At 43.1% G+C, this 25,176-nt stretch overlaps 1 protein-coding gene across 13 annotated transcripts; it reads left to right on the forward strand.

Annotated features, from left to right (window-relative positions):
• Positions 1-1,303: 1,303 nt before the first annotated feature.
• On the forward strand, positions 1,304-24,988 carry fs(1)h (female sterile (1) homeotic). Of its 13 annotated transcripts, none has more exons than XM_070997501.1 (13): positions 1,304-1,435; positions 2,217-2,564; positions 6,386-6,560; positions 6,635-8,432; positions 9,390-10,986; positions 11,389-11,559; positions 12,374-12,493; positions 12,641-12,772; positions 18,603-18,661; positions 18,988-19,105; positions 19,292-21,689; positions 21,838-22,006; positions 22,071-24,988. In XM_070997501.1, the coding sequence occupies exons 4-13, from the start codon at positions 7,113-7,115 to the stop codon at positions 22,134-22,136; spliced, it is 6,150 nt and encodes a 2,049-aa protein (XP_070853602.1). In that variant the 5' UTR covers positions 1,304-1,435; positions 2,217-2,564; positions 6,386-6,560; positions 6,635-7,112; the 3' UTR covers positions 22,137-24,988. The 13 variants fall into 13 exon arrangements, with proteins under 13 accessions (XP_070853602.1, XP_070853605.1, XP_070853607.1 ...); XM_070997504.1 differs by having other exon boundaries at positions 1,305-1,461; positions 6,635-8,447; positions 9,405-10,986; XM_070997506.1 differs by having other exon boundaries at positions 1,305-1,461; positions 6,635-8,447; positions 9,405-10,986; positions 11,389-11,547.
• Positions 24,989-25,176: the final 188 nt, after the last annotated feature.

The raw sequence follows: 25,176 nt of genomic DNA on the forward strand, positions 1-25,176 counted from the left end.
TTTTAATTTTGCTTACCGTTGCATCCATCGCCTTGAACATGCAATGGGGCACTCAGCCAGGGGTAAGGACCCTGAGCTAAGAGTTTCGCCCTATAAATTCTGTTTTTTGGCTGCTAAAAAGAAAATAAACGTCAGATCGAGGAATGTCATACCTCGTTGAGCTCTTTGCTTATTTTCCAATCCACTGGCACTCAAACCTGAAAATTCTTAATTTTTTTACATTTTTTGCAAAAAAAACAATGCACCCCTTACAAAAAATAAAAAAAAATTTTCAAAAAATAAATCTTCCTTAAAGTGATGGAAATCGATAGCAATTGAAGCAAGCTGCTCAAAACTATCGGTCTTTTAGCTGTACGCCGTGATTTGGCTAAACTACGACTGAAAAACCACTAAAAAATTAGTATTTTTGACCAAAATCTGAATCCCAAAAAAAACCGAGCTACCCCCTTACAAAAAATGAAAAAATTTGTCAAAAAATAAATCTTCCTTAAAGTGATGGGGATCGATAGCAACTGAAGCAAGCTGCTCAAAATTGTCGGTCCTTTAGCTGTACGCCTTGATTTGGCTAAATTACGCCTGAAAAACCACTAAAAAATTAGATTTTTTGACCAAAATCTGAATCCCAAAAAAAAACCGAGCTACCCCCTTACAAAATATGAAAAAATTTGTCAAAAAATAAACCTTCCTTAAAATTATGGGGATCGATAGCAATTGAAGCAAGCTGCTCAAAACTGTCGGTCTTTTAGGTGTACGCCTTGATTTGGCTAAACTACGAATGATAAACCACCAAAAAATGAGTATTTTTGACCAAAATCGGAATCACACAAAAAAAACAGAGCATCTGTGATCATCCAATACAAATGCAAATGTGAAGGGGCAATTCCATGTGAAGTTTTTTTTTAACTTTTGTTTCCAAGCCTGGTAAATTGTAAAAGAAAAGTTGTTTAATGATTGTTTTCTAATTCTACACATTCGAAAACATCGATATTTTCGGATGTTTTACGGGATCACAACTGGTCATACTAAGAAGCGAGGGTGTGCTGTGTCCGCTGTTTAGGTGGCTGCACTCGCTAAGCGGGATAGAGCACTCGCTAAACGAAACTCACCACTCTCTCAGACACGCACACTCTCGCACGCGCTCTCTCGCTTGCTATCGGCATCCCGCTCTGCGGCACCACCACGGACCATGCGCCAGAGCGGGATGGCGTGTGACCTCGCTGAGACGCCATCTTGGAACCGTGTATAGTCGTCCCATTCTCGCTCGCTCAACCGAAGCGGAGCGTGCGCCTCGTGCCCGTCGGCTGTCAGTGTGTGCGTGTGTATTCGCATTTTCAGTAATTTCGAAAAAAATTTTGTATATTTGATGGCGACAGCGACGTTACTCACAAGAAACTCGCGCGTTTGTCGAAAAATCGTAGCGCGTACGTATATATCGGTGTGTAGAAATTACTAAAAATTATGGTAAAAATGGCCAAAAATTATATAAATTTGTGATCGGTGTAAAGTGCTAATTGCGGGGCATCCGATGCGTATGGAAAAATTGTGAAATTTCCATTATTTTAGCGCCAAAAAATGCATTTGAAAAATGTGAGACTTCAATGGACATGACAATTTTTTTTTTTCATTTTTTTTTCGGTGGTGGAACAAAAGCGAACGAAAGAGGAGGAAGAAGAAGCAGAAATGCTCGTCCGTGTGCGAGGCATGTGTGCGTGCGTGTGTGTGTGTGTTCGAGTGAGGGCATGAGCGTGAACGTGTGTAGTCACCAAGTGAATAATATTAACAAATAAAGAGAAGAAAAAAAAACGAAAAAAAATGAATACACACGCCGAAGCGCGCGAAAAAAGTTTTGCTCGGAATGGAGGGAAACAAAAAAGAAATACTAGTACTAGTTGTTTTTCGCAAGCAATATAGCGATTTGCACAGTGAAAATCTATAATTTTTCGATTTTGTTATTGTATTTTTTGATTTTGCGGCTTTGCGGCGCCGTCGGTAACGTAGGCATGCCGTTACGTAGCGTGACGTATCGCGGTGACGTACAGCAGAGGCTTACGCTGTGGGTTACGTTATTTTTGTCGCTGGGGACTTCTTGCTCTCTTTCTCCCTTCTCGCTTCTCGCTCTCTTTCTCTCGCGCGCGCAAATCGGAAATATCACAAAATCTCAAATGAAAATAGTGTCAATATAAAAGTGTACCATTTTTTTGTTTTTATTTTTACAGTTGCAACTTTTTAACAGTCGTGTACAATCTGTATGTTGTATATGTTCAATTTAAATACAACAACAATAGCAAGCAACGCAACACAGTTTTAAGCAACAACAACAACAACAAACAAACAAAACCGACAAGCTAAACATGGCTAAAGCATCAACAGCCAACACACACAACAACAAGAGAAGCAACAACAACAAGCAGCAGTAGCAACGCGGCCATAAACAAAAGTCAAAATCATAAAATCCTTCGGATATATATTTGGATATTATCGCCAATAAACGGATAATCAGCAACAGAACGTGTGGATATCACCAAAAAAAAAGTAGAAAGAAAACGGGAAAATCCGAAGGAAATGTAAGTTGGAAAAGTGTAGCGCACGTGGCTTTTGCCCCTGCCCCCCTTTTGCCACCCCCTCCCACACAGTGGGCAGAAATCATATCGTGTCTTCTTGGTTTTTTTAAATTTGATCTGAGGACTACTTTGGTTTTTGACTATTTGCTTTTAAGGGTCAGCCACCCCTAGAAATGGAGGGATTTTTGAAACGACAGCTGCTTTTAGCCGGATTTTTTCAACTGCAACAACAACCCTTTTCCAAATGAGCTGGGAAATCCATAGTCCCAGCATTTTACTTGTAATTGAATAGTTCCCTTATGATTTCAGAATCTCTTCTCAGATATGACAGAAAATATACATCCAACGATGTACAAAATAAGCACTTACAATTATAGTTTCTTGTTCTAAATAATACATTCAATGAAAATAAACTATACGAAGAGTAAAGAATTAATTATAAATATCAACTGGTGGCTAAATTATAACTAGCCTGTAATTTAATTACATATTCGTGTCAAGATCTAGTCAAACTGATTTATTTAAACGACCTAAGGGCATCATAAATTGATTCGCGTTCTGTAGATTCTTGGTTAAATTTGTATCTTTGCATCCTTCAGATCGTGCTACTCCTTGGAAAATATCTTTCTTTATCGCCCTTTTCCCTCTCGTTCTTTTAAATTCATGATTTTTTTTTTACCGGCATTTAGGATTTTCGTTTATTTGCGTTTACCCTTTGCTTTTTCGCTCTCGTTTGGGTGCAATTGTTGTTGCTGCTGCACTTTGCTAGTTGGCGCGTAAATAGGCAAACGCAATTTGTTTGTTTACTTGTCGGGCGCAAAATTGAAGATATGTTTATCGTAAATAAGCGCAAAATTGCGATTGCGGTGTGGCGGCTCGGCTCGGTCGGCTCTCTCTCTCGCTCTCGAATTGAATTCATTGATGCTTTTTGGGTGCCTTGCCTTGCTCTTCATTTTTTGCAGCTACTTCTGGCGGCTCTGCTTCTTCTGCATTTGCTGCATGTTGCCATGTAAACCGGCTTTAAATTCGTGCCACTATTAGCACGATTTATTAACCTAGAGGCGGCTCCCCTTTTTCCCCCCTTCCATGCCTCTTTTATCAGTCTCTCGCCCGCTCTCTCTCTCTCTCTCTTTGTGCAGATACACAACGATGGCACTAAGAACAACAAAGACAACAACGACGGCAACGACTCTTCTCTCCTCGTTCGAATGCCACACTACAGGCACACACGCACACACACGTACAGACGACATGCCGCCATATTTGCATTTGGCTACGTATTACGTAGCCCCCTGTTGTTGTCTCGCTCCATCGCACGCGCGAGCAGCTGCAACTTTCAGCAGAGAGTGTCGGCTAGTATGTGTGTCCGTGTGTGCTAGTGTGTTTCACTTGAGTATTTTATTTATTTAAATAAAATTGATATATTTGCCCGTAGTTCAAGTGCATGGATATTAAGCAGGACAAAAATAACAATATTTAGTTGTTGAGTTGTTGGTGCACGAGTTCGAGTGGCGAGGTAAATAAAAAATATATGATTTTTTCCACTTTTTCGCCACAAACTGTTGACCTTTGTTTATTTGTTAGATGGGAAGTACATTTTAAGGTTTAGTTTCTGATAGTTAGGAAATTTCGCAAGAGCAGTTCCATTAAGGCGTTGTAGCGATTAAAAAGCATGGCTTTTAATCAACGGCCCCCGTTAAAAAATACCCATTCCCAATTTCATTTGCAATGCATGCCGTTGCTGTCTCTGCTTCTTCTTCCGCCACTTCTGCTTCTTCCTCTTCTCTACGTCATCGTATCGTTCTACGTGAATTTCTGTTCAAAACTCAAAGTCTACTGTACTACATAATTTCTCTCGTCTCTGCGGTGTTTTCGTATGTGTGTGTGCGTGTGTGTGTGAGTGCCAGTTAATGTTTTGTTTTGTTGTGAGAGGAGAGCAAGAGCGAGAGAGAGGGAGAGCCAGAGCCGCCCGCCCGCTATTGTGTATTTTATATTTGTTATTTCTAATATTCCAATTTTATTTGTGGCGAGGCGGTTTAGAATGGGCCAAATACATACGTCATATTCATTGGCTGGCCTTGCTGTCTACCTTCGTTTGTATTTGTATTCGTTATTCTTCCGTTTAATTTTGCGTCACAAACGCACGTACACACACTCTCGCATACGCACACTTGGCAACTAACAAAAACACAGTGGGCCAAATCGGACAATTAAATGCAGCTTCATAAATACAGCTGATAACTGTAAAGCCCAAAGTGAAAGCGATCAAAAAAAAAAAAAGAAAGAGAAGAGTAAAATCGCTTGCCGGCCGGCGGCACACACACAAGTGGAATAGTGTGTGTGCGAGTGTAAATAAATTCGCAACATCAACAAAAACAAAAATCTCCGGTTGGCCAATAAACAAATCGGAGCTAGAAAGCAAAGCCAAATGTTTGTGCTTGACCTACAGATTAAGAGTTAATATAAACAATAAACAAACCGTAATATGAACGAGGCATATTTTAACTAACTGTACAATGGATTTTTATGTGCAGCTTTGAATGCAACTTGTACCACTGTCAATTTGGAATATCGGCAAAAGGCAAACTATTCAACTGTGTGTGTGTGTGTGTGCGTGTGTTCTTCCTCGCTGACACCCCTCTCCGGTCTTCACCACACTTAGTTGAGGGTGTTAAATAAAATGTGAGAAACGTAACGTAGAAACGTTGAAATTACGTGCATTTTATTGCCTTTTTGGCATGGCGTTTGCATTAGCGCTGCAACAACAACAAACAAAGCGAATGAATCATGCCGAATGACAAGAATTCAACTTTTAAAAAAGGCGGCGTGGTGAATTTCTCTCAATGCAAACACAACACACGCCAAACTCTTTCTGTGTGTGAGTGTGTATGTGGATACATGTTGTGGGATTTAGTTAATCTTTGGTCTGTGCGTTCGCATTAATGGATATTTATTGTTTTTATTGAAGGATTTTTCCTTACGTTTTTTAAAACTTATTTTGCATCATTTGGCGTGCGCCATTTGCCTGCTTTTTCTTGCTCTCTTCAGTGAGTGCAAGCGAGACAGCTCTATTGTGCGGCCCAAGTGTATCTGTGTGTGTGTGTGAGCCGGGCGCTCACTCTCTCGAATTTCGAACTAGAAAATGAGAGCGCTCTTCTTTTTTCGCTCTCAGCGGCCAGTTCGCCTCTTCTCTGTTTCGCTGTTGCTGTGAGTGCCAAAACGGCGGCAAAGTAACTACTCACGACCAAAACGGTGGAAGGGAAAAACTAAACGAAACGGCAAAAAACCGCAAAAAAAACGGCTAAAAATAAAATTGGAATCTATAGTCGAACGCATAAACTAATAAACACAAGGAATATTGTGAAGCAAGTGATTTGATTGCTGTTAAAAAGTGCCCGGAATTGATTGTTTTGCACTTGGCTTGTGTGCGCGAGTGTGCGTGTTTTGTCGTCGTTTCTCTGCGTTTTCTGCTTCTTCCGTGTGTGTTCTGTTTTGTGTTTTCCGTTTTCCTGCCGCCTCTGCATATTCCACATTCTACATAGATTCGTTGTCGCTGTCGCATTTTGTTTATGGCAATAGCAACCGCCGCGCATTCAGCGAGAGATTGTAATTGTAATTGTAATTGTTATTTTCGTTTCGTTTAGTTTAGTTTCGTTTCGTTTCTGTGGGGCCCCCTTATTTATTTTTTGTTTATGTAACCCTCCGTGGAGGAGTGTTGTGAAATGCAAATGCAAATCGAAATCCCACGTCCCACGAACCAGAGTTGCAAAATATCCAAATGTGCCGGCTAACTTGGCTTTCTTGTCCATTACTTTCTTTTGCAGATTTATAAAAGCCAACCGCCTGCGGTAGGAATCTTGGAACTAACACAAAAAAGGATTCGATACCACAATGCCTCCAGTAGCAGTAGCTGTTGCTAAATCCTTGGCCCTTGGATCAGCTGAAGCCAGTAGATTCCAATGAGAGGAGCCTGGGCCCTGAGAATCTGGAGCAGGCGAGGTAAGTACACATGCTCCTCTAGACGCTCCTAATAGCACAACTAATTTCGATTTGTTTACCCCCCCCTCTTGCAGTGCACAGACATTGCTGAGCATGAAGCAACCACTACGGACCACTACACAGCATTATCCCTTGAACAAGAAGAGATTTTTATCAAAAACCAGAAGAGGATCAGCAGGATCAGGAGCTGAGAAAACGATAGGCGGCGGAGGATCACCAGGAGTAGGAGTCGCAGGAATAGCCGGAGAAGGCGTAGCCAGTCGCAGGAGGAGGAGGTGGTCACCGGCCACATAAGACTAGTCCCCCCCTCCCTAAACCCACTAAATCCCCTCCCAATTATCCGTACGAAAGGAAATCGAAAGGAGGACAAGGAGGAGCGCAGGAGGAGACGGAGACGGCCCGTGTGTGTGTGTGTGTAGGTGGAGTGTGTGTGTCGGCCGTCTCAGTCGGATAACCATCAACCCAGATACCCAATCCGCAGATCCGCAGATCCACATCCCAAGCTGAAGCACCAGAACCACCACAGGAACCACATCCACCACCACCACCACCATGTCGTCCAATGAGCCACCGCCCCGTTACGAGCCACCCGTGGAGCCAGTCAATGGCATTGTACAGCCACCGGTGGTGCCGCCAGCGGAGCGACCCGGCCGCAATACGAACCAATTGCAATATCTGATCAAGACGGTGATGAAGGTGATATGGAAGCACCACTTCTCGTGGCCCTTTCAACAGCCCGTCGATGCCAAGAAGCTCAACCTGCCCGACTACCATAAGATCATCAAACAGCCCATGGATATGGGTACGATCAAGAAGCGGCTGGAGAACAACTACTATTGGTCCGCCAAGGAGACCATACACGACTTCAATACGATGTTCAACAATTGCTATGTCTACAACAAACCCGGCGAGGATGTCGTTGTGATGGCCCAGACGCTCGAAAAGGTCTTCCTGCAGAAGATCGAATCGATGCCCAAGGAGGAGCTCGAACTGGAGCCGGTTACGGCCAAGGGTGGCAAGAAGAAGCAACGGGCGCCGGCTACGCCCAAGACATCGTCAGCGACCGTTGGTGGTGGAGCAACCACCGGTTCCGGCACAGCCTCCTCGGCGGCAGTTAACAGCGGAGCGGGAAGTGGCTCCACCAAAGTGTCAGCAGCCGCCTCATCCGCGCAACAGTCCGGTCTGCAAGGAGCGACGGGAGCGGGCTCGGCGAGTACACCAGGAGCCCAGGCGGGTTCCGGTGCGGGAGGAGCGACCGCCGCCCGACCCGTATCCGCCATGGGCGGCACGGTTTCATCGACGGCCGGCGGTGCACCGTCCATACCACCGATTAGCACAATGCCACCGCACACGGTACCCGGCAGTACCAATACGACGACGACAGCGATGGCTGGCGGCGCTGGTGGAGCAGGTGCAGCCGCAGCCAATCCCAATGCCGCCGCCCTGATGGCCAGCCTTCTGAATGCGGGCCAAACGGGCGCCTATCCCGGCGCCCCTGGCCAGACGGCGGTCAACAGCTCCTCGCTTCTAGATGGCAGTACAGCCGCAGCAGCGGCAGCAGCAGCAGCAGCGGCAGCGGCGGCGGCGGGAGTGGGCGGTGCAGCGGGAGCAGCCGGTGGTGCAGCGGGCGCCGGAGTGACAATACCATCTGTAGCCGTCAATGCCACCAACGCCGTTCAGGCCTATGTGAATGCGGGCGTGAGCGTTGGTGTGGACGCCGTGATACCGCCGCAGCAGCCCGCCAAAATAAAGAAGGGCGTCAAACGAAAGGCGGACACGACCACGCCGACGGCCAATGCCTTTGAATCGCCTTACGCGCAAATGGACTCCAAATCGGCCAAGATTGCGACGCGACGGGAGTCGAATCGTCAGGTAATTGGCAAGAAGGTAAGAGTAACGGGCATCGCCAGTCGTATGAGTATGATCCTAGAGCCCAAAAAGAGCTTGTACATATTCAAGAGTCACCTAAATGTGGCTTTGTTTGTAAATATTTCATTGTGTGCCCAAGTATTAGGTCAACGGGAAGATTCCAAAGTTTGACTGCAGCTTTTAAACTTTGAATCCACCATTTTTGTATATTCAGAAACTAGAAATGTTCATAATTCATGAACAAAATATTTGGTTCGCCTTTTGCTTTCAAAATTCCGACTAAAATTGTATAGTTTTTGAATCATAATCATAAATCTCTTTTATTTAATATTAAATGTAACCTCAATCATTCACTTGAATTTGAACCCTAATCTAATCTAATCTTCTTAGTTTTTAATGTCAAAACGTTTGATCACTTCAAGTTCCCTTTTACATTTCTTTTGAAACAAGCTCATTTAGTTTGATATTACAATAATATCCAATTTTAATGCACAACAACAATCGTTTAAATCATACACAATACGCCGTACTGCCTTTTACTCGAAAACCATTTCATATATATCTGCAGACGTGCGGATTGGATTTGACCCGGTGCATCCAGAGTCAAGTCCCATTCGCATGATCTGCAATCATACTCCAGGCGCGACATGCGAAAGAGTTCTTATTTGACCCGCAATATCCGGAGTCAAGTCTCTTTCCCATGGCCCGCTATCATTTCTTTTTGAACCATTTGATTTATTTCGATGCTAACCCCATACCGCTTTTTACTCGTTTATTTTTCTTTTTCTTTTATTTTGCGTTGATTTTGTTTGCACTCTGTCAATCAATCGATCGATCAAATCAACACCACCACCACCAACCACACCAATCAATCAACAACACCAACTACAACAACAACAACAAACCACCAATCAACCAACTCATCAAAAAATCGAAACGATGGGATCTTCTGAACCACAGGATCTTACATTCCAGGGCTCGGGATACAATATGTCGCCGCTGGGCGTCTCCGGAGTGCCCGGACTTGGCGGTCTGGTTGCCGGCGGCGTGGCCGGCGTTGCGGTGGCCAAGAACAAGGAGAAGCTATCGGATGCGCTCAAGTCGTGCAACGAGATCCTCAAGGAGCTCTTCTCGAAGAAGCACTCAGGATATGCCTGGCCGTTCTACAAGCCCGTGGACGCGGAAATGCTTGGCCTGCATGACTATCACGACATCATCAAGAAGCCAATGGATCTGGGCACTGTCAAGCGGAAAATGGACAATCGCGAGTACAAGAGCGCGCCGGAATTTGCTGCCGACGTGCGATTAATATTCACCAACTGCTACAAGTACAATCCGCCAGATCACGATGTTGTGGCCATGGGCCGCAAGCTGCAGGACGTCTTTGAGATGCGCTACGCCAACATCCCCGACGAGCCGGTGGCCAATGCGGCCCACCATCACGGGCACGGCCATGGGCATGGTCACGGTCACGGCCACGGTCACGGGCATGGTCACGGACATGGCCATGGTCACGGTTACGGCGGTCCCCTCAAGCACGATGCCAGCGATTCGTCTAGCGAGGACTCCAGCGACACCGAGAACGAATCCAACTCGGACGAGGAGCGCAGCGCCAAGCTGAAAATGCTCGAGTCCAAGCTGCTTGGCCTGCAGGAGGAGATCCGCAAGCTGTCCGAGGAGGCCTCCGCCAAGAAGAAGGCGAAGAAGAAACTCAAGGAGAAGAAGAAGTCGATGGGCGGTGGCTCTGGATCGGCCTCGCATCATGGTCACGCCTCAGGCGGCGGTGCAAATGCTGGCGGAGCAGGCGGCGCTGGATCCGGCGGCCATTCGGGCGTCGTCTCTGTGCCGGGTGGTGTCGGAGCCATGGGTGCCGGTGGAGCGGGCGGCGCTAATCTCAACGCACTGCTCAGTGGTTCGTTGGTTGGTCCGGGCGGAGCAGCTGTCGCCGGCGGCGTTCCCAATGTGGCGGCGTTGCACAGCCAGGTTCACGACGCGGCCATGGCGGTCTTTGGCCAGCTGGCGGGCGGCGGTGCCGCGGCCGGTGGCGGCTTTGGTGCCGGTGTGACAGCATCGGGCGCATCGACGGGCGGCAAGGCGGGCACCCTGGCCGGCGCTCTGGCAGCGGGCGCGGCGGCAGGCGCCGGCGGTACATCTGGCAGCGGCGGTGGCAGCAGTAAAGGTGCTAAGAGCAAGGGCGGACGCGGCGCCAAGGGCAGCGGAGGCGGCGGCGTTGGAGGTAGCAATAACACCGCTGCGGGCAATGCGGCAGGCGGTGCAGCGGGAGCTGCAGCTGGCGCAGGAGCCGTCGGAGCTGTTGGCGGTGCAGGAGCAGCAGGCGGCGGCAACGCATCTAAGCGGGCCAAGAGCAGCAGTTCGGCAGGCGCTGGCGGCGCTGTTGGGGGCGCGAATGCCAGTACCGGTGGCGCCGGTGCGCGCGGCAGCAGCAAGAAGAAGCCCAGCCAGGTGATGAACTTTGACTCCGAGGAGGAGGACACGGCCAAGCCAATGTCGTACGATGAGAAACGTCAGCTGTCGCTCGACATCAACAAGTTGCCAGGTGAGATTAGCATTTCAATCACTGCGATCTTTGGTAATTAAGCTTTGTTGATCTATAAAGTAGGGATACAGACACAAGATTAAGCCTTTATATTAAGATAATTTTGCTATTGATCTTATTATTCAAAATACACCATACGTTGGTATTTATTTTAATACATCAACTTCTTTTTACTAAGTACTTATGGAATACTAACGTTTCTTGATCATTTGCCAAAGAAGTTTATTGAGCTCTCAAGATCTCCGCAACCATTTAGCAATAAAGTAAACTAGAGACACACATTGTGATTATCCTAATTACATTTTAAAGAAGCAAACTCTAGATATTAACTGACAACAACGGACCATTCCACACACCAACCACCCTCATAAGAGCTCCACTAATATCCGATTTTTATTGCAGGTGACAAGCTGGGCCGTGTGGTACACATCATCCAGAACCGGGAGCCATCGCTGCGTGACTCCAATCCCGACGAAATCGAGATCGACTTCGAGACGCTGAAGCCGTCGACGCTGCGCGAGCTTGAAAGCTATGTGGCGTCGTGTTTGCGCAAAAAAACACGTAAGCCATATTGTAAGTTTGTAACTAAACCGAGACCACAACAAAAGCCAAAGCAAATGCAAAAGCAAATGAAACAGCAACAGCAAATACAAAAGCAAAAGCAAAATCAGCTAGAACAGCAAAAGCTAATGAAAGATAAAAAACCAAGACCAAGTAAAAGACAAAAGTTAGAAGCTAAACAAGAGCCATTAGACAACAGAATAATCTATATCAAAATCAATTTCTATTGCCCGATCAAAATTCAAAACTGAAAAACCAATTTCCGTTTTGGCTTTGCTGAATGCGCTTCCAAATTTGATTTTAATTTCGAACCGAAAACCGTAGTGGTCATGTTTAGTTAGTTAAACTCGAAAAAAAATAAACCAAATGTATCAATTAAACTGCCAATACGTATGATTAAGATTTTCAACACTCAAGGTCCTACCAATAAACTGTCTGTAGTTAGCAAGTGCATGTAAAACAAACAAAAATATATAAAAAAATATCCTTTTCCCTTTCCTCTAGTAGCTTGTGAATGCTGTAGAAGTGCCGATGTGTTATAGAAATCTCTAAAGCTTTTAAAATTATGCAGGTGTCCTAAGTAAGATGTGATAATGCCTACTGTCAGATACCTTATAGTATTGGTTTTTGAACCTCGAGAGATTTTTGTAACATCGCTAATGACATTGCCGCTTTACCTTTTTTCCCGCCCAAACTTTTGAGTACATTTTGAGTTTCGAGCATGATCCCTACATACCCCTATCGAATTCCCGCCCCCTTCCCACAAGCTCTCCACCCGTGAAAATCAACTTGATTATAAACGATCCAACATCTTTCCGTATCGCAGATAAAAAGCCTTCCGGCAAGTCGAAGGACGAGCAGATGGCAGAGAAAAAGCAGGAGCTGGAAAAGCGACTGCAGGACGTCACCGGCCAGCTGGGGGCAAGCAAGAAAAACGCCAAGAAAGGTATGTATTATGAGATGATGTGATGATGATGATGATGATGATGCTACCACAAGTCCATAGCAACTTGCTTTTAATCTCACTAATACCAAAAATAGTTACCCTGTATTTCAACGATACTAATTCCTCATTTTCTTCCTATCTCCGCAGATGAGTCCGCTTCGAACAAGGTCGAGGCAGTGCAGCCGGCGAATCCCGTGTCATCGAGTTCCAGTTCCAGCGATTCATCGTCGTCGAGTTCGAGTGATAGCAGTTCGAGTGACTCGAGCGACAGTGAAGCAGGTTAGGACGCGTTTTGTTTGTTTGTTTTATTTTATACAACCTTTTTTTTTTATTAGTATACATAGAGATATGCAAATATAAATATATATATATATATAGATGCGTTGTTTAAGAAACAAACAACAGAACTCACTAAACACACGTACGGAAACCGATACCGATACCGATACCGATTCAGTTACAGATACAGATACAGAATCAGAATATTGAGATATAGACCCCCACACTACATAGAATCCGAGACCGCATAATTTTTATTCTATTATCGTTTAACATTAGATACCTAAAAACATAAGGCGGCGGGGCGGGGCGGGGCGGACGTGGCTTGAGTCAGAGAACAGAAGATTCGAAGGAGTAATGAACAGTCTAGGATCTAGGAAAACCTTTAAAAACCCGTTGAAAAGTGTAAAAATATATTGCAAAAAAAAAAAATAATGAAAATGAAAAGGATGAGATATAATACTTAAGTCGCACAGAATCAGGAGATTTGAACAGAGCGATTGGCTTAATTAATTCAATTGGATATAGGTTTATCTAGTTATAATATCATAGTTACCCTATTAGAACACGCAAAAAATATATATGCCAATGCGGATATATGTATGTAGAGTTTATCGATTGTGTTTTTCCGCATAACTTTTGTTTTTATCATTTTTTAAGTTAGTCTCAAGAACACCCACACTGACACACGCACACCAATACTGAAATATGAAATAGAAGGAGACAGAAACAATGAGCCAAGGGGAGGGAGCGAGAGGGGATATGATAAAAGGGTATTATTGCTATTTAAGACCGACTGACCAATGCATCCCGCTCAGACACACAAAAACCCACTCCCCTGTCTCGCTCTAATAGAGCATTTTTAATTTATTGAATTTAGCGCATTTTGTTTATGTTTTTGTGTGCTAAACAACAACAGAAATTAACAGGACGACCCCAGATCAAAAAACGATATATCTCCATTTACCACCAAAAACGTCTGATTTTTGAAGAACCCAAAAAGAAATAATAATCCAACTCTGCATTTTTTTTTTGTATTTTTTTTATTTTACATACAAAAGAGATTTTTTTTTTAGGAATACCCAAGAACCAAGTTCACGACAAAGTGCAATATGCATTTACTCTAAGAAAACAAATGCACACGAATATATGGAATTTAGCAACGTAAATTGGAAAACGAGTAAAATGCCCTAGTTAAATCAATATTTAAAAGTGTTTTATTCAGATATTTCGATAGCAGACATAGCAACACCCATACGAAAAGCAAAACAAATTGAAGATTTTAAGTTACATGGCAGAGTTGTTAAACAAATTTGCTGATTAACGATTAACCAATAAACAGAGGTTTTTCTTTCAATTCGCACTAGAGCCACACCAGAGTTGGATGTTGGGGTATCGCAACATCAGACGTTTCATAGGACCATTAGAACATTAGACCATTAGATCCCTCCTCATTTTTAACAACCAGCTACATGAAACACAGACGAACAACACGAACACAACGGCAAAACTTTATATAATCGATATATATATATATATATATCTATATATATACATCTAGGTCTAGTATATACTTAATTATATATACACAGCAACACACACACATATATCATATTTAAGCATTTGTAGGTATTAAACGAATTGTATTTGTAAATGAAAAAATGAGAAAACAAATCTTACACAACACACATACACAACTATCTAAAATGAGAATATTAAGAAAAACACACACTCTTTACTACTTTAAGTCATTTTTGAAAAAACAAAAAAAAAACAATTCTAAAAAAAGAACAAGAAAAACCTTATTATTACCAATATTATGATTATTATTATGATTATTATGAGAATATGCTGAAAAAATCGTGAAGCAATTGTGTATTGGGGGCAGCCAATCTGAAAAAGAAAGTAATGAATTCCAACTCCAACCAACCAACCAATCTATCAATCAACCAAAACCAAAACCAACCAATCGAACCAATCAACCAAATCAAAACTCTCCATCAAATCTACAAAACAGCAGAGCAACAATGCATGATTGACAAAAGATCAACGAATAAATCGAAATAAAAACTTATCATCCACACTCCACACACATGATAACCCCTCAAGTAGTACTATTCATCATCAGTATATATTTTAGAGGCAGCTCAGGAGCAAACTCCTTCATCGATCATCATCATCATACCTATTCCCACCCCCAAAATCAAAACTTAAACTGATCCCGGGTTTTGCACTCCACTTCAGACTATATATATTATGTCACTTACATGACGGACTCGGAAGAATCTTCTCCGTCAACTTTTCCACGGTGCAAATCCCATAGTCCCCGAAACGAATACTTCTGTGCCAATTCCATATTTTGTTCTAGTCTTATTTCTTGATATGATAAAGCCAATCCACCAAATCTAAACCCACATACGTCGATCCCACTTCATCCAGTATCTAATTGAAATCCAAGCGATATGTTCTTCTTAGTAAGCTGGACCACACACTCACGCACACACAACACACCCACACAACCTCACAGAACTATGTGTAAAATATAATAATAATGAAAAAAAAAACAATAACCATAATAATATGAAATTATTAACAAAACTGAATGAACCAAAATACCAGCAAAATTACCATATATGTCTAAAGTATGCAAAAAACGTATGAAATTCTCGATACACTTGCAGACAATGTGTAAAAACAAAGAAAGTATGAAAAGCTTCTAAAGGAAATGGAAAGAAAACACCGAACCACAAATATAACGTAATTCAAATAAAAATACGTAAGGAGCGAATACGTAAGGAGAGATTGTGACAAAGAGAGAATTACACAGAGAGAAAGAGAGAAAATGAGGGGGGATTACCCCAAGTTTAAGCTAAGAGGGGCCAGGAAAATAAGGAGGGGATACTTCAACTTACTCTAATTAAGTCCGCTGAGAAATGTGAATGTTGATTTTGATGTTATTAATTGTTTAAACGTTTTTAACCTCAAAAAAGTGTTTCCAGACGGAACAAATGGAACTGAAACACTGCAATTAGCACAATTCGCGAACAATAGCTCGCATCGCATTATCACTTAGAATCGAGAATTGCTTAATATCTCTCTGTATATCATTAATTCGTGGTTAAATATTTGTTGTTGTCATTAACTTTATGTGTATCAATGTGGGAGAATCGTCATCCGAAAAACAGAAATGCTTCCAGCTTACTTCCAAAAGGAATTCATGAGTGAAAACCCGAAAAGACAGCTTAATAATAATTTAAAGAAACACACAACAATAAAAACCGATTAAAAATTTAAAATATCCAAAACCAACTATCGGAAGTAAAAACAAACGATTTCGTAGAGTGGGGTAAATGTATCGGGTCCAAAATTCATTTGTCTAACTCTCTGTCTCTCTCTCTCTCTCTCTCTTTCTCTCTCTGTGTGTCCTTGCCACTGTGTCTGTCTCTGTCTGTAGTAGTAACGGTAAAACGGTATGAGAAAAGTGGAACGAATCGGAATGGAACCAAGCGTTACGTATATAGAGTCTTTTACTCTATAGCTTCTAAACTCCAACTAGTTCTAAATACATAGCTATATTTACATAGATGTATGTATCAAAGAAGGTATAAACAAAAAACAACTACAAAAAAAGAAAACAAATAATTAAATGTATTTTGAAAACATTTTATTATTTATTTTTCGGCTGTCGGCTTTCCCCTTTACACATTGTTTGCACGTTTTTTTCAAAAAAAAAAAAAAAATAAAATATATATATTATATTACGAAAATATACAAAAAAAATGCATAGAAGAGAGGAGGAGGAGTGATGATTTGATGAGATGAGATGATAATGCAATGGAAATAAAGAAAAATTAACAAAACAAATTGCATAAAATCAATTTAAATATAAATTTTTACTATTAAATTAAATCAAATGAAAATTGCCAGGAGGAAAACGAATGAAATCCAACAATAATAATGATAAATAACAACAAACAAAATCACACCACACAAAATGTAACAATATTTACTTTCAAATCGAAGAAACTCAACGGTCAAAATGCGAAGCGAAGAAAGCAAGCAAGTTTTTAAAGAGAGCCAAGGTGTAGTGTAGAATTCGAAACAGTCAAGAATAAGTTTGCATTATTTAGCCACAGATTATTTTTAGAATTAATTTTTGTTTTCAAACCCAATTGCCTATTCTTTAGGGTCCGAACTTGTTTGTATGTACGTAATATAGTAGCTCTTGTACTTTCTTTATCGAGGTCACCACACCCCGTAAGCGCCTTCTCCATCCATTTAGCCCCATATTATTGAAATTGTTTTGTTGTAAGCCTGATTCTTGTGTTTTTGTATAGCCTGTAGTAGTGACGAGGAGAAAGCAGAGCAGTAAAATGCAACAGCACCAACTTTACAAACATGTAAACACGCTCAAAAAGTCTTGTAAGAATATCAAAAACAGAATTTCCCTAAAACAAAACATTAAAAAAAAAAAGAAAACAGTGCATTTTTGGTTTCAATTTGCGCAGGCGTCTCACAAAATAAGGAAAACAAAAACAGAAAATAAAATAATATATAAAATAAAATAAACGAAAGGATAAATAGTGAAAATCTTAGGGAAAGAAAGGAGGTAGAGGGAATAAGAAGAAAAAAGAAAAGAAAACAGAGCGGACGACGCGAACTACGTAACGTAACGTAACCGACACACGAACACAAATACAAACAAACCAACACACACACATTTAGCATTATGAAAACACACACACGCATACATTTAAATATTTATAGTAAAAACAATAATAATATTTATTATTACAAAATGGCAGCGCAACCGCAGCAGCGAAACAAACAACAACTAAACTAAACTAAAAAAAAAAAACGCAATGAATACAACAAACAAAAATGAAAAATGAGAAAAGAAAATGTTTATTAAAAAAGAAGAAAAAAAAAAACTATCTGTGTGTTTTCTCATTATACCCAAAAATCAATTTCTTTTCACAGAAGAGAGAGATAATTTAACGATAAAACAAAATAACGAAAGTAACGATTTTTTTGAGAAAACCCGATAAAACGATATCGATTGGAGCCTCGAAGGTTGGTTTTGGTTGCGATTATCCATTGTCTTCTATCCACTTGGCTGGTGCAAAAAAAAAAAAAAAAAAAAAAGAGGGGAGGGGGTGGTCGCCGGGGTCTCTGGCCCGTTCTTTTTTCAGTTCATTTACAGTTTAGATATTGAAATGGGAGAGTGGGTGGAACAGGGCAGATAGACAGAGAAGAGAAGTGAAGAGAAGAGAAGTGAAGAAAGAGCGCCGTAAAGCGGCTGCTCATCCACCAAACTCCAAAAACCACCACCACGAAAACCCACCACGACACAATTGTTTCATCGATCGGCATTGTAAGAGGTATTTTTAATACACCTATATCTGAATCTTTATATATATATATGTAAACCCAAAAACCACTGCTAATGTAATGTTTGTACGATATACGTTTACGATCCTAAGTCCCTTCAAAATCACTATCGCTTGTGCCTGTCAGGATGGTTCTCTATATGATCAAAATTGGTCAAGAATAATTTATAGACCCATAGATTGGTTCTAAAAGACATGATATCCTTGAATAATGTGATAATATCAATATTATATCATTTCATAGCATTAACTTGTTATGGAATTTAAAAAAAATCTATTTCTCATAAATTGTGTTGACCAATTTTACCTAAATCGAGATCCAACCCGTTGCTTTTCCTAGCTTGTTGTTTATAACCCCCTAGCTTTGATCCTTTTTGCGACCTCGGTCGCCGAGCCCTGCTAACCTCTCTCATCTTTATTCTGAAATTCCCCCTCAACAGGTGATGGTGACGAACGACCGCCGCGCAAGAAAAAACCCCGAGACTCGAACGGAGGCAATGTGAGTACCGAAATTCAGTGACTATTTAAGAATCGGGGGGAAAATGGGTGGATAAATAGGCATAAATACAACACAAAAAGGAGGGACTTGGCAATGGGTTGGGGCTATATCTATTCAAACCTATTTCTATCATCTATAAACTGATCAATTACCAATATCAAATGATTTTTAAAATAATTAAGCAACCCATTGCCAAATGCAGATTGCATTGCTCACTGTGATTGTTGATTGTCGTGATAACCAGAGCTAATGTCTTACATGTTCATCTTCCCTTTTCCTTTTTTTTTTTTTTTTACCCCGTGTTACCCTCACAATATCTGGGCTAGCAGGTAAATAATCCAAGTATAAATGTGGTTCTGGGCGGCAACCATCCGAGTGGCGCCCTCACGCCGACAACCATGTTGATGGGCCTGGACCATGTGGTGAACTCCACATCACAAATGTGTAAGTTGAAAACCTCATCCAGTATATGGCCACAGAAATCCCTGTGATTTTGATTAGACCAAGGTCTAAAGCCAGAGATTTCTGTGAGCCATTCCGTCCGAATCTTGTGAAGTGTGTGACTAATTTTCGTTTCTTGTGTGTGACCCCCATCCTGGACTCGCAATCCTTCCCCCGATCCCCTTGTAGCCAACATGCTGGGCAATGCCAATCCCCTGATGGCAGCTGCCATGCTAAACAACAACAACAAGACAACACTGCCGGGCAGCAATTTCGGCGGTGCGCCCACTGCCGGTGCCGGGAACATGTTGCACGCCGGTGGCGGTTCAGTTGCCGGTGCTGCAGTTTCCGGGGCGACGGGGCAGCAGCAGCAACAGCAGCACAACAAGAATGGACCAAATGATCTGAGCAAAGTGCCGCCGGGTGGCTCCATCACCGCCGCCCTGCCGCCGCACAGTTTCGCCGGAGGATCAGCAGCAGCAGCAGCAGCAGTGGCCACCAGTCAGTCAAGTGGTGGCATTCGCATAGCCAGCAATCTGCACAAGCCGGCCGGTTTGGGTGGCGGTGATCTTGGCGAGCATCATGCGGCACTGGCGGCTGCCCTGACGTCCGGCGTTAACAGCACCGGCACTTCTGGCGGTGGCAACACCGGCAGCAACAGCAACAACAACGGCGGCAGCAACAACAACAACACTAACCCACTGGGCGGACCGCATGGGGATGCGATGGCCAATGCCTCGCTGGCCTCTGGCCTCAAACAGATACCACAGTTCGATGATCCCGTTGAGCAGTCGCTGGCCTCGTTGGAGTTCAGCACCGGCTCCACGGGCAAGTCATCGTTGCCTGACAACTTTTTAATGCAGCAGCATCTGATGCAGCCCGGCGGACCACAGCAGCAGCAGCAGCAGCAACCCTTTGGCCATCAGCAGCAGCAGCAGCAGCAGCAACAACAACAGCAGCAGCAGCAGCAGCAGCACATGGACTACGTAACAGAGCTGCTGACCAAGGGAGCGGAGAATGTGGGCGGCATGAATGGCAACCACCTGCTGAACTTCAATCTAGACATGGCGGCGGCCGCCTACCAGCAAAAGCATCCCCAGCAGCAGCAGCAACAACAACAGCAGCAGCAGCAGCAGCAGGCGCACAACAATGGCTTCAATGTGGCCGATTTCGGCATGGCCGGATTCGATGGCCTCAATATGACGGCGGCCTCAGCATTCCTCGATCTGGAGCACACGCTCCAGCAGCAACAGATGCAGCTGCAGCAGCAACAACAGCAAACGCACCAGCAGCAGCAGCAGCAGCAACATCACCAGCAACAACAGCAGCAACTAACCCAGCAGCAGCAGCAACAGCAGCAACATCTCCAGCAACAGCAACAGCAACTGCATCAGCAGCTCAATCAGCAGCTCCATCAGCAGCAGCAGGTGGCCAACAAGTTGCTGATCATACCCAAGCCCATCGAATCGATGATGCCCAGTCCGCCGGACAAGCAGCAATTGCAGCAGCATCAGAAGGTGTTGCCGCCGCAGCAGTCGCCCTCGGATATGAAGCTGCATCCGAGTCAGGCGGCGGCAGCGGCAGCTGCATCAGCACAGGGCAAGCTGTCGCAGGCCTTCAAAGCCACCAACGAGCAGAACCTGAAGAATGCCAGCTCATGGTCCTCGCTGGCGTCGGCGAACTCACCGCAGTCGCACACGTCGAGCAGCTCGAGCAGCAGCAAGGCAAAGCCGGCCATGGACTCGTTCCAGCAGTTCCGCAACAAAGCCAAAGAACGCGACCGTCTCAAGCTGCTGGAGGCGGCCGAGAAGGAGAAGAAGAACCAAAAGGAGGCCGCCGAGAAGGAGCAGCAGCGTAAGCACCACAAGTCCTCGTCATCATCTTCGTCGGCCTCGGCCGCATCCGCCCAGGCAGCAGCCGTTGCAGCCGCATCATTAGCCGAGGCGGTGGCCTTGGGAGCAGCAGCGGCAGCGGCCGTGGCTTCCAATGCTTCGAGTGCTTCGGGCGGCAGCAGTAGTGGCGGCGGTGGTGGTGGTGGCGGCGGTCCGACCAGCAACCAGGCGATCAGTGGCGATCGCGAGCGTGATAGGGATCGCGAGCGGGAACGTGAGCGTTCCGGCAGCGGTGGCGGTCAGTCCGGCAATGGGAACAACAGCAGCAATTCGGCCAACAGCAATGGACCCGGCAGTGCGGGCAGCGGTGGCAGTGGCGGCGGCGGCGGAGGCAGTGGTCCGGCCAGCGCCGGTGGACCAAACAGCGGCGGCGGCGGCAATGCCAATAGTAACAGCGGTGGCGGACCGGCGCTGCTCAATGCCGGCAGCAATAGCAACAGTGGCGTAGGCAGCGGCGGCGCTGCCAGCAGCAACAGCAACAGCAGCGTCGGCGGCATCGTTGGCAGCGGCGGACCGGGCTCCAATAGCCAGGGCAGCAGTGGTGGTGGCGGAGGTCCTGCAAGCGGTGGCATGGGCAGCGTTGAATACCTGATAACCCGCTGTGCGCCCCAGAACCGGGCGCAGGAGGTGGCGGCCGCTGTGGCTGTTCAGGCGTTCCTGGCTGCCTCGCCCCTGGGCGCCATGGAAAGCGGAAGGTGAGCTAATAGCCCTAACTCGTTTGAAAAATAAGATTCTTAGAATCAGTAAAATAGAAGAAAAAAAATCCCAATTAATAATATCAAGTTATAGTTCACACTAAGTGTTAGCCCCTTATCTAAAGTGATATTATTCATAATATTGCAGGAAAAGCGTTCACGATGCTCAGCCGCAGATATCGCGGGTGGATGACATCAAGGCGTCGCCGGGCGGACAGGGCCAGAGTTCGCCGGCACAGCAATCGCCGCAGGATCGGGCGGCCGCCAAACGTGCCGAGCAGCGGCGGGCCGAGCAAGAGCGGCGCAGGCGCGAAGCGGTAAGTCAACATCTACTTTCCAACCACTTCAATTGAAGATTGAACGAATGGTACTGCCTTGCAGATGGCTGGCCAAATCGATATGAACATGCAGAGCGATCTCATGGCTGCCTTCGAGGAGACGCTGTAGGCCAAGGCCCGGAGAAAGTCGACCAACCGGGGCATTAGCGTCAACGGCAACACCTCATCTACAACCACCACCTCATCAGCCTCCACCACCACCCTCGGCGCCCAGTCGAAGCGGCGATCAAAGCGCCATCCACGGACCACGTTGGACAACGGCTTGCAAGAGCAAAAGCAACACGGCTAGAACGGCAACAACAACGACGACAGCTCGACACAGAGCTGTTAGAGCAAACAAGCAACCAAGCAACCAAGCAACCAACAAATAAAACCAACAAACAGCATAGGCTAAAACCAATAAAGCAATGTTCTAAGGCGTAATTAAAATACGTACATTTAGTGAGTATATATATAATGCATATACGGAAGGAGCGAGCAAACAAAAAAAAAAGATAGAAAGAAAGAAAGCAACATCCAGCAGCAAACAATAAATAACAGAATATGGCAAATTTCCTTCGGTTAGCAATTGATTCTTTACAACTTTTTTAAAAATCATTATATTTACGATGGATCATGGCGACAAGGATGTCAGCCAAAGCTTATTATTTTTAATATTATTGATTGCATAGGCAAGTTTAGTTTGTAGTTATAAACCTAATATTAATAATGCTTATTTTTTTTCCTAATTGTAACACACACCTATGCTTAGAGTTGTTAACTAATTTAAACAAAAAAAAAAAACATACAAAAAACAAACAAAACAAACAAACAAAAACCCAACAAAAAAAGAACAAACAAAACAATTCGAAACGAAATCAATTCAAGATATATATCCACAAGGGGATGGCTCGGTCGCAGTTGTCTAAATACGAAATCCAATTATAAATTTATTTACAAAAAATTGTCATTACAAGTAGAGTCCTTCCGATCCCGATCCCCATTCCCTAATCCATCCCACGGACCGCTGTGAGCAAATTTTATGGAATCTTATTGTTTTACAATTGTAATTTTTGGCGGCCAAAGAGCAGCATGCACATCACCCACACACCTGTAATTTATACACACGCAAAAGGAACACTCGCACACATTTACACACCGGCAGATCCTAGACAGAAATCCAACACGATGCGCAGAACCAGAACCACAAGCCCACAAAACTCCATTTAGTAGTTTAAAATTGAGAATGGATAGGGAAACAAATTTAGTTATTAAGTAGCAACAACATTTTTTGTATATGACGCGCCCAAATAATAACAAATAGAAAACAAATAGAAACGCGGAAAATAAATTGTAATTGTTTTCCAATGACCAGAAGCCAGAAGCCTTCGCAAGCAGGTGCCAGGATGCTATCCCCCCAAATTGCAGTGACAATTCAGTAAATTAATGATACATGTTTGGAGTCTCTGCCGTCTTCCATGTACATTCGTCGTCTATATCTTCATCATCTGCATGCATCCGATCCTCCAACTCCTCGTCAATGTGTCCCTGTATATAGATCCATAGGTCCTTCGAGGTCATCTCTCCATCAGGGACTCTGATCCTGTAATAGCAATAGGAATTATGATAGCAACTATCTATGTAAAAGCTAACGAAATGATTCATGTAACTCTTCTTGTAAAATGCACGTCTTTTGGTTGCATATACATATTGTATATTTGACTTAGGTTTGAGGGTTCTGATATCTGTTTTCCGATTTCTGTTTGTTCTGTGCGCGAGTCTGTGTGGGTTTTTTTTTTATTCATACGTGTATGTCTTTGTATATAGAGGCGGTCAATCGATTCGTATCTTCCCCCTGACTTACACTGGCAGAAAATGTTATTTTGTTTTGTGTAAATTAGTTTTTCTCAACAGTGAGTAAAAAGCAGAAGAAATTATTACAAAATATCCCCTATTCTATATAACAAATTATATATACACGAAAAAATGATGCATCAGAAATACAGAAACATTTTTTTTCTATACTTAATTTTAGCATTTAATTGAGAAATAAATCACACGAGGAGATAAACGAAAAATGTATGAAAATAAAAAATGAGAAAAACCAAACGATTCAAACTAAAAAGAAGTTTTTAATTCAGCAAAAAGGAAATATATTATATATATATATATATATTAACAGCTCTATACATAGATTTACATCCCTGATATGAACAACTTATTTGCATATATGAATATAACACACCTATAAATATATATATATATATTTTAACACACGAACCGAGGGGAAAACGAGATGTATTTGATATTTGTCCAATCTGATCAAATCGCCCAAATTCTAGAAGATGCATTTGGCATATTAGCAATTAATTGTTGACCTTTTGTTGTTACTTAACGAGGGCATTAACTAGACGACGATGAGGAATAGGATAGCCGGTTAGCTGGATCGAGGAGTATGTAACATATAGCGAGAAACTCACTAAAGAATCACTTTTCTGAAACGTAAAAGCAAACGATCTTAGCCTTAAGCGCCTACCGCTAAACAGAAAAACTTTAAAGCAACGTTACGCGTGGAGCGTAATGCAGGAACTAATAATAATAATAACTATTACGATTATAAAGCGAAAACAAAAATCAAGGGGAAGCCATTTGGGCTGGCAGAAGAGTTGATATAGAAACCATTACATTTACATGACTCCATTTTGGCCCCTCTAGCATTCACTACATATATACAACACTTCTTAGTAAGCCTAAAATTAATGAAGGAGAATATGAAAACAGAAATCGAAGGAAACCAATTAACAAGTAAAACATAAAACATATTTTACCTTTAATGCGTACACTTAGTATTAATGAAATGGCAGACAAAAGCAAAAAAACTAAAAGAAATGAAATGAAAAACAAATAAAAAACAAAAAACTGACGAAAAACAAAGAAAATCCGCAAAAAAATAAACAAAAGTTCATAAAAAATAAATACAAACTGTGTGTTTTTATTCTCTTATGTAAGTTTATCGTGAAAACTTATAGTTGAGTAACTTTGGATAATTTTTTGCATTGGCAAGAAAACTATGTTTTCAGATTTTCAATATATGTATATAAATCTTAGCTGTCGATTGCAATTACATTGTAATTAGCAATTAGTATACTTTTGTTGAACTTTGACGTTTT

Source organism: Drosophila suzukii, chromosome X (assembly GCF_043229965.1).
Source record: "Drosophila suzukii chromosome X, CBGP_Dsuzu_IsoJpt1.0, whole genome shotgun sequence".
Taxonomy (NCBI): Eukaryota; Metazoa; Arthropoda; class Insecta; order Diptera; family Drosophilidae; genus Drosophila; species Drosophila suzukii.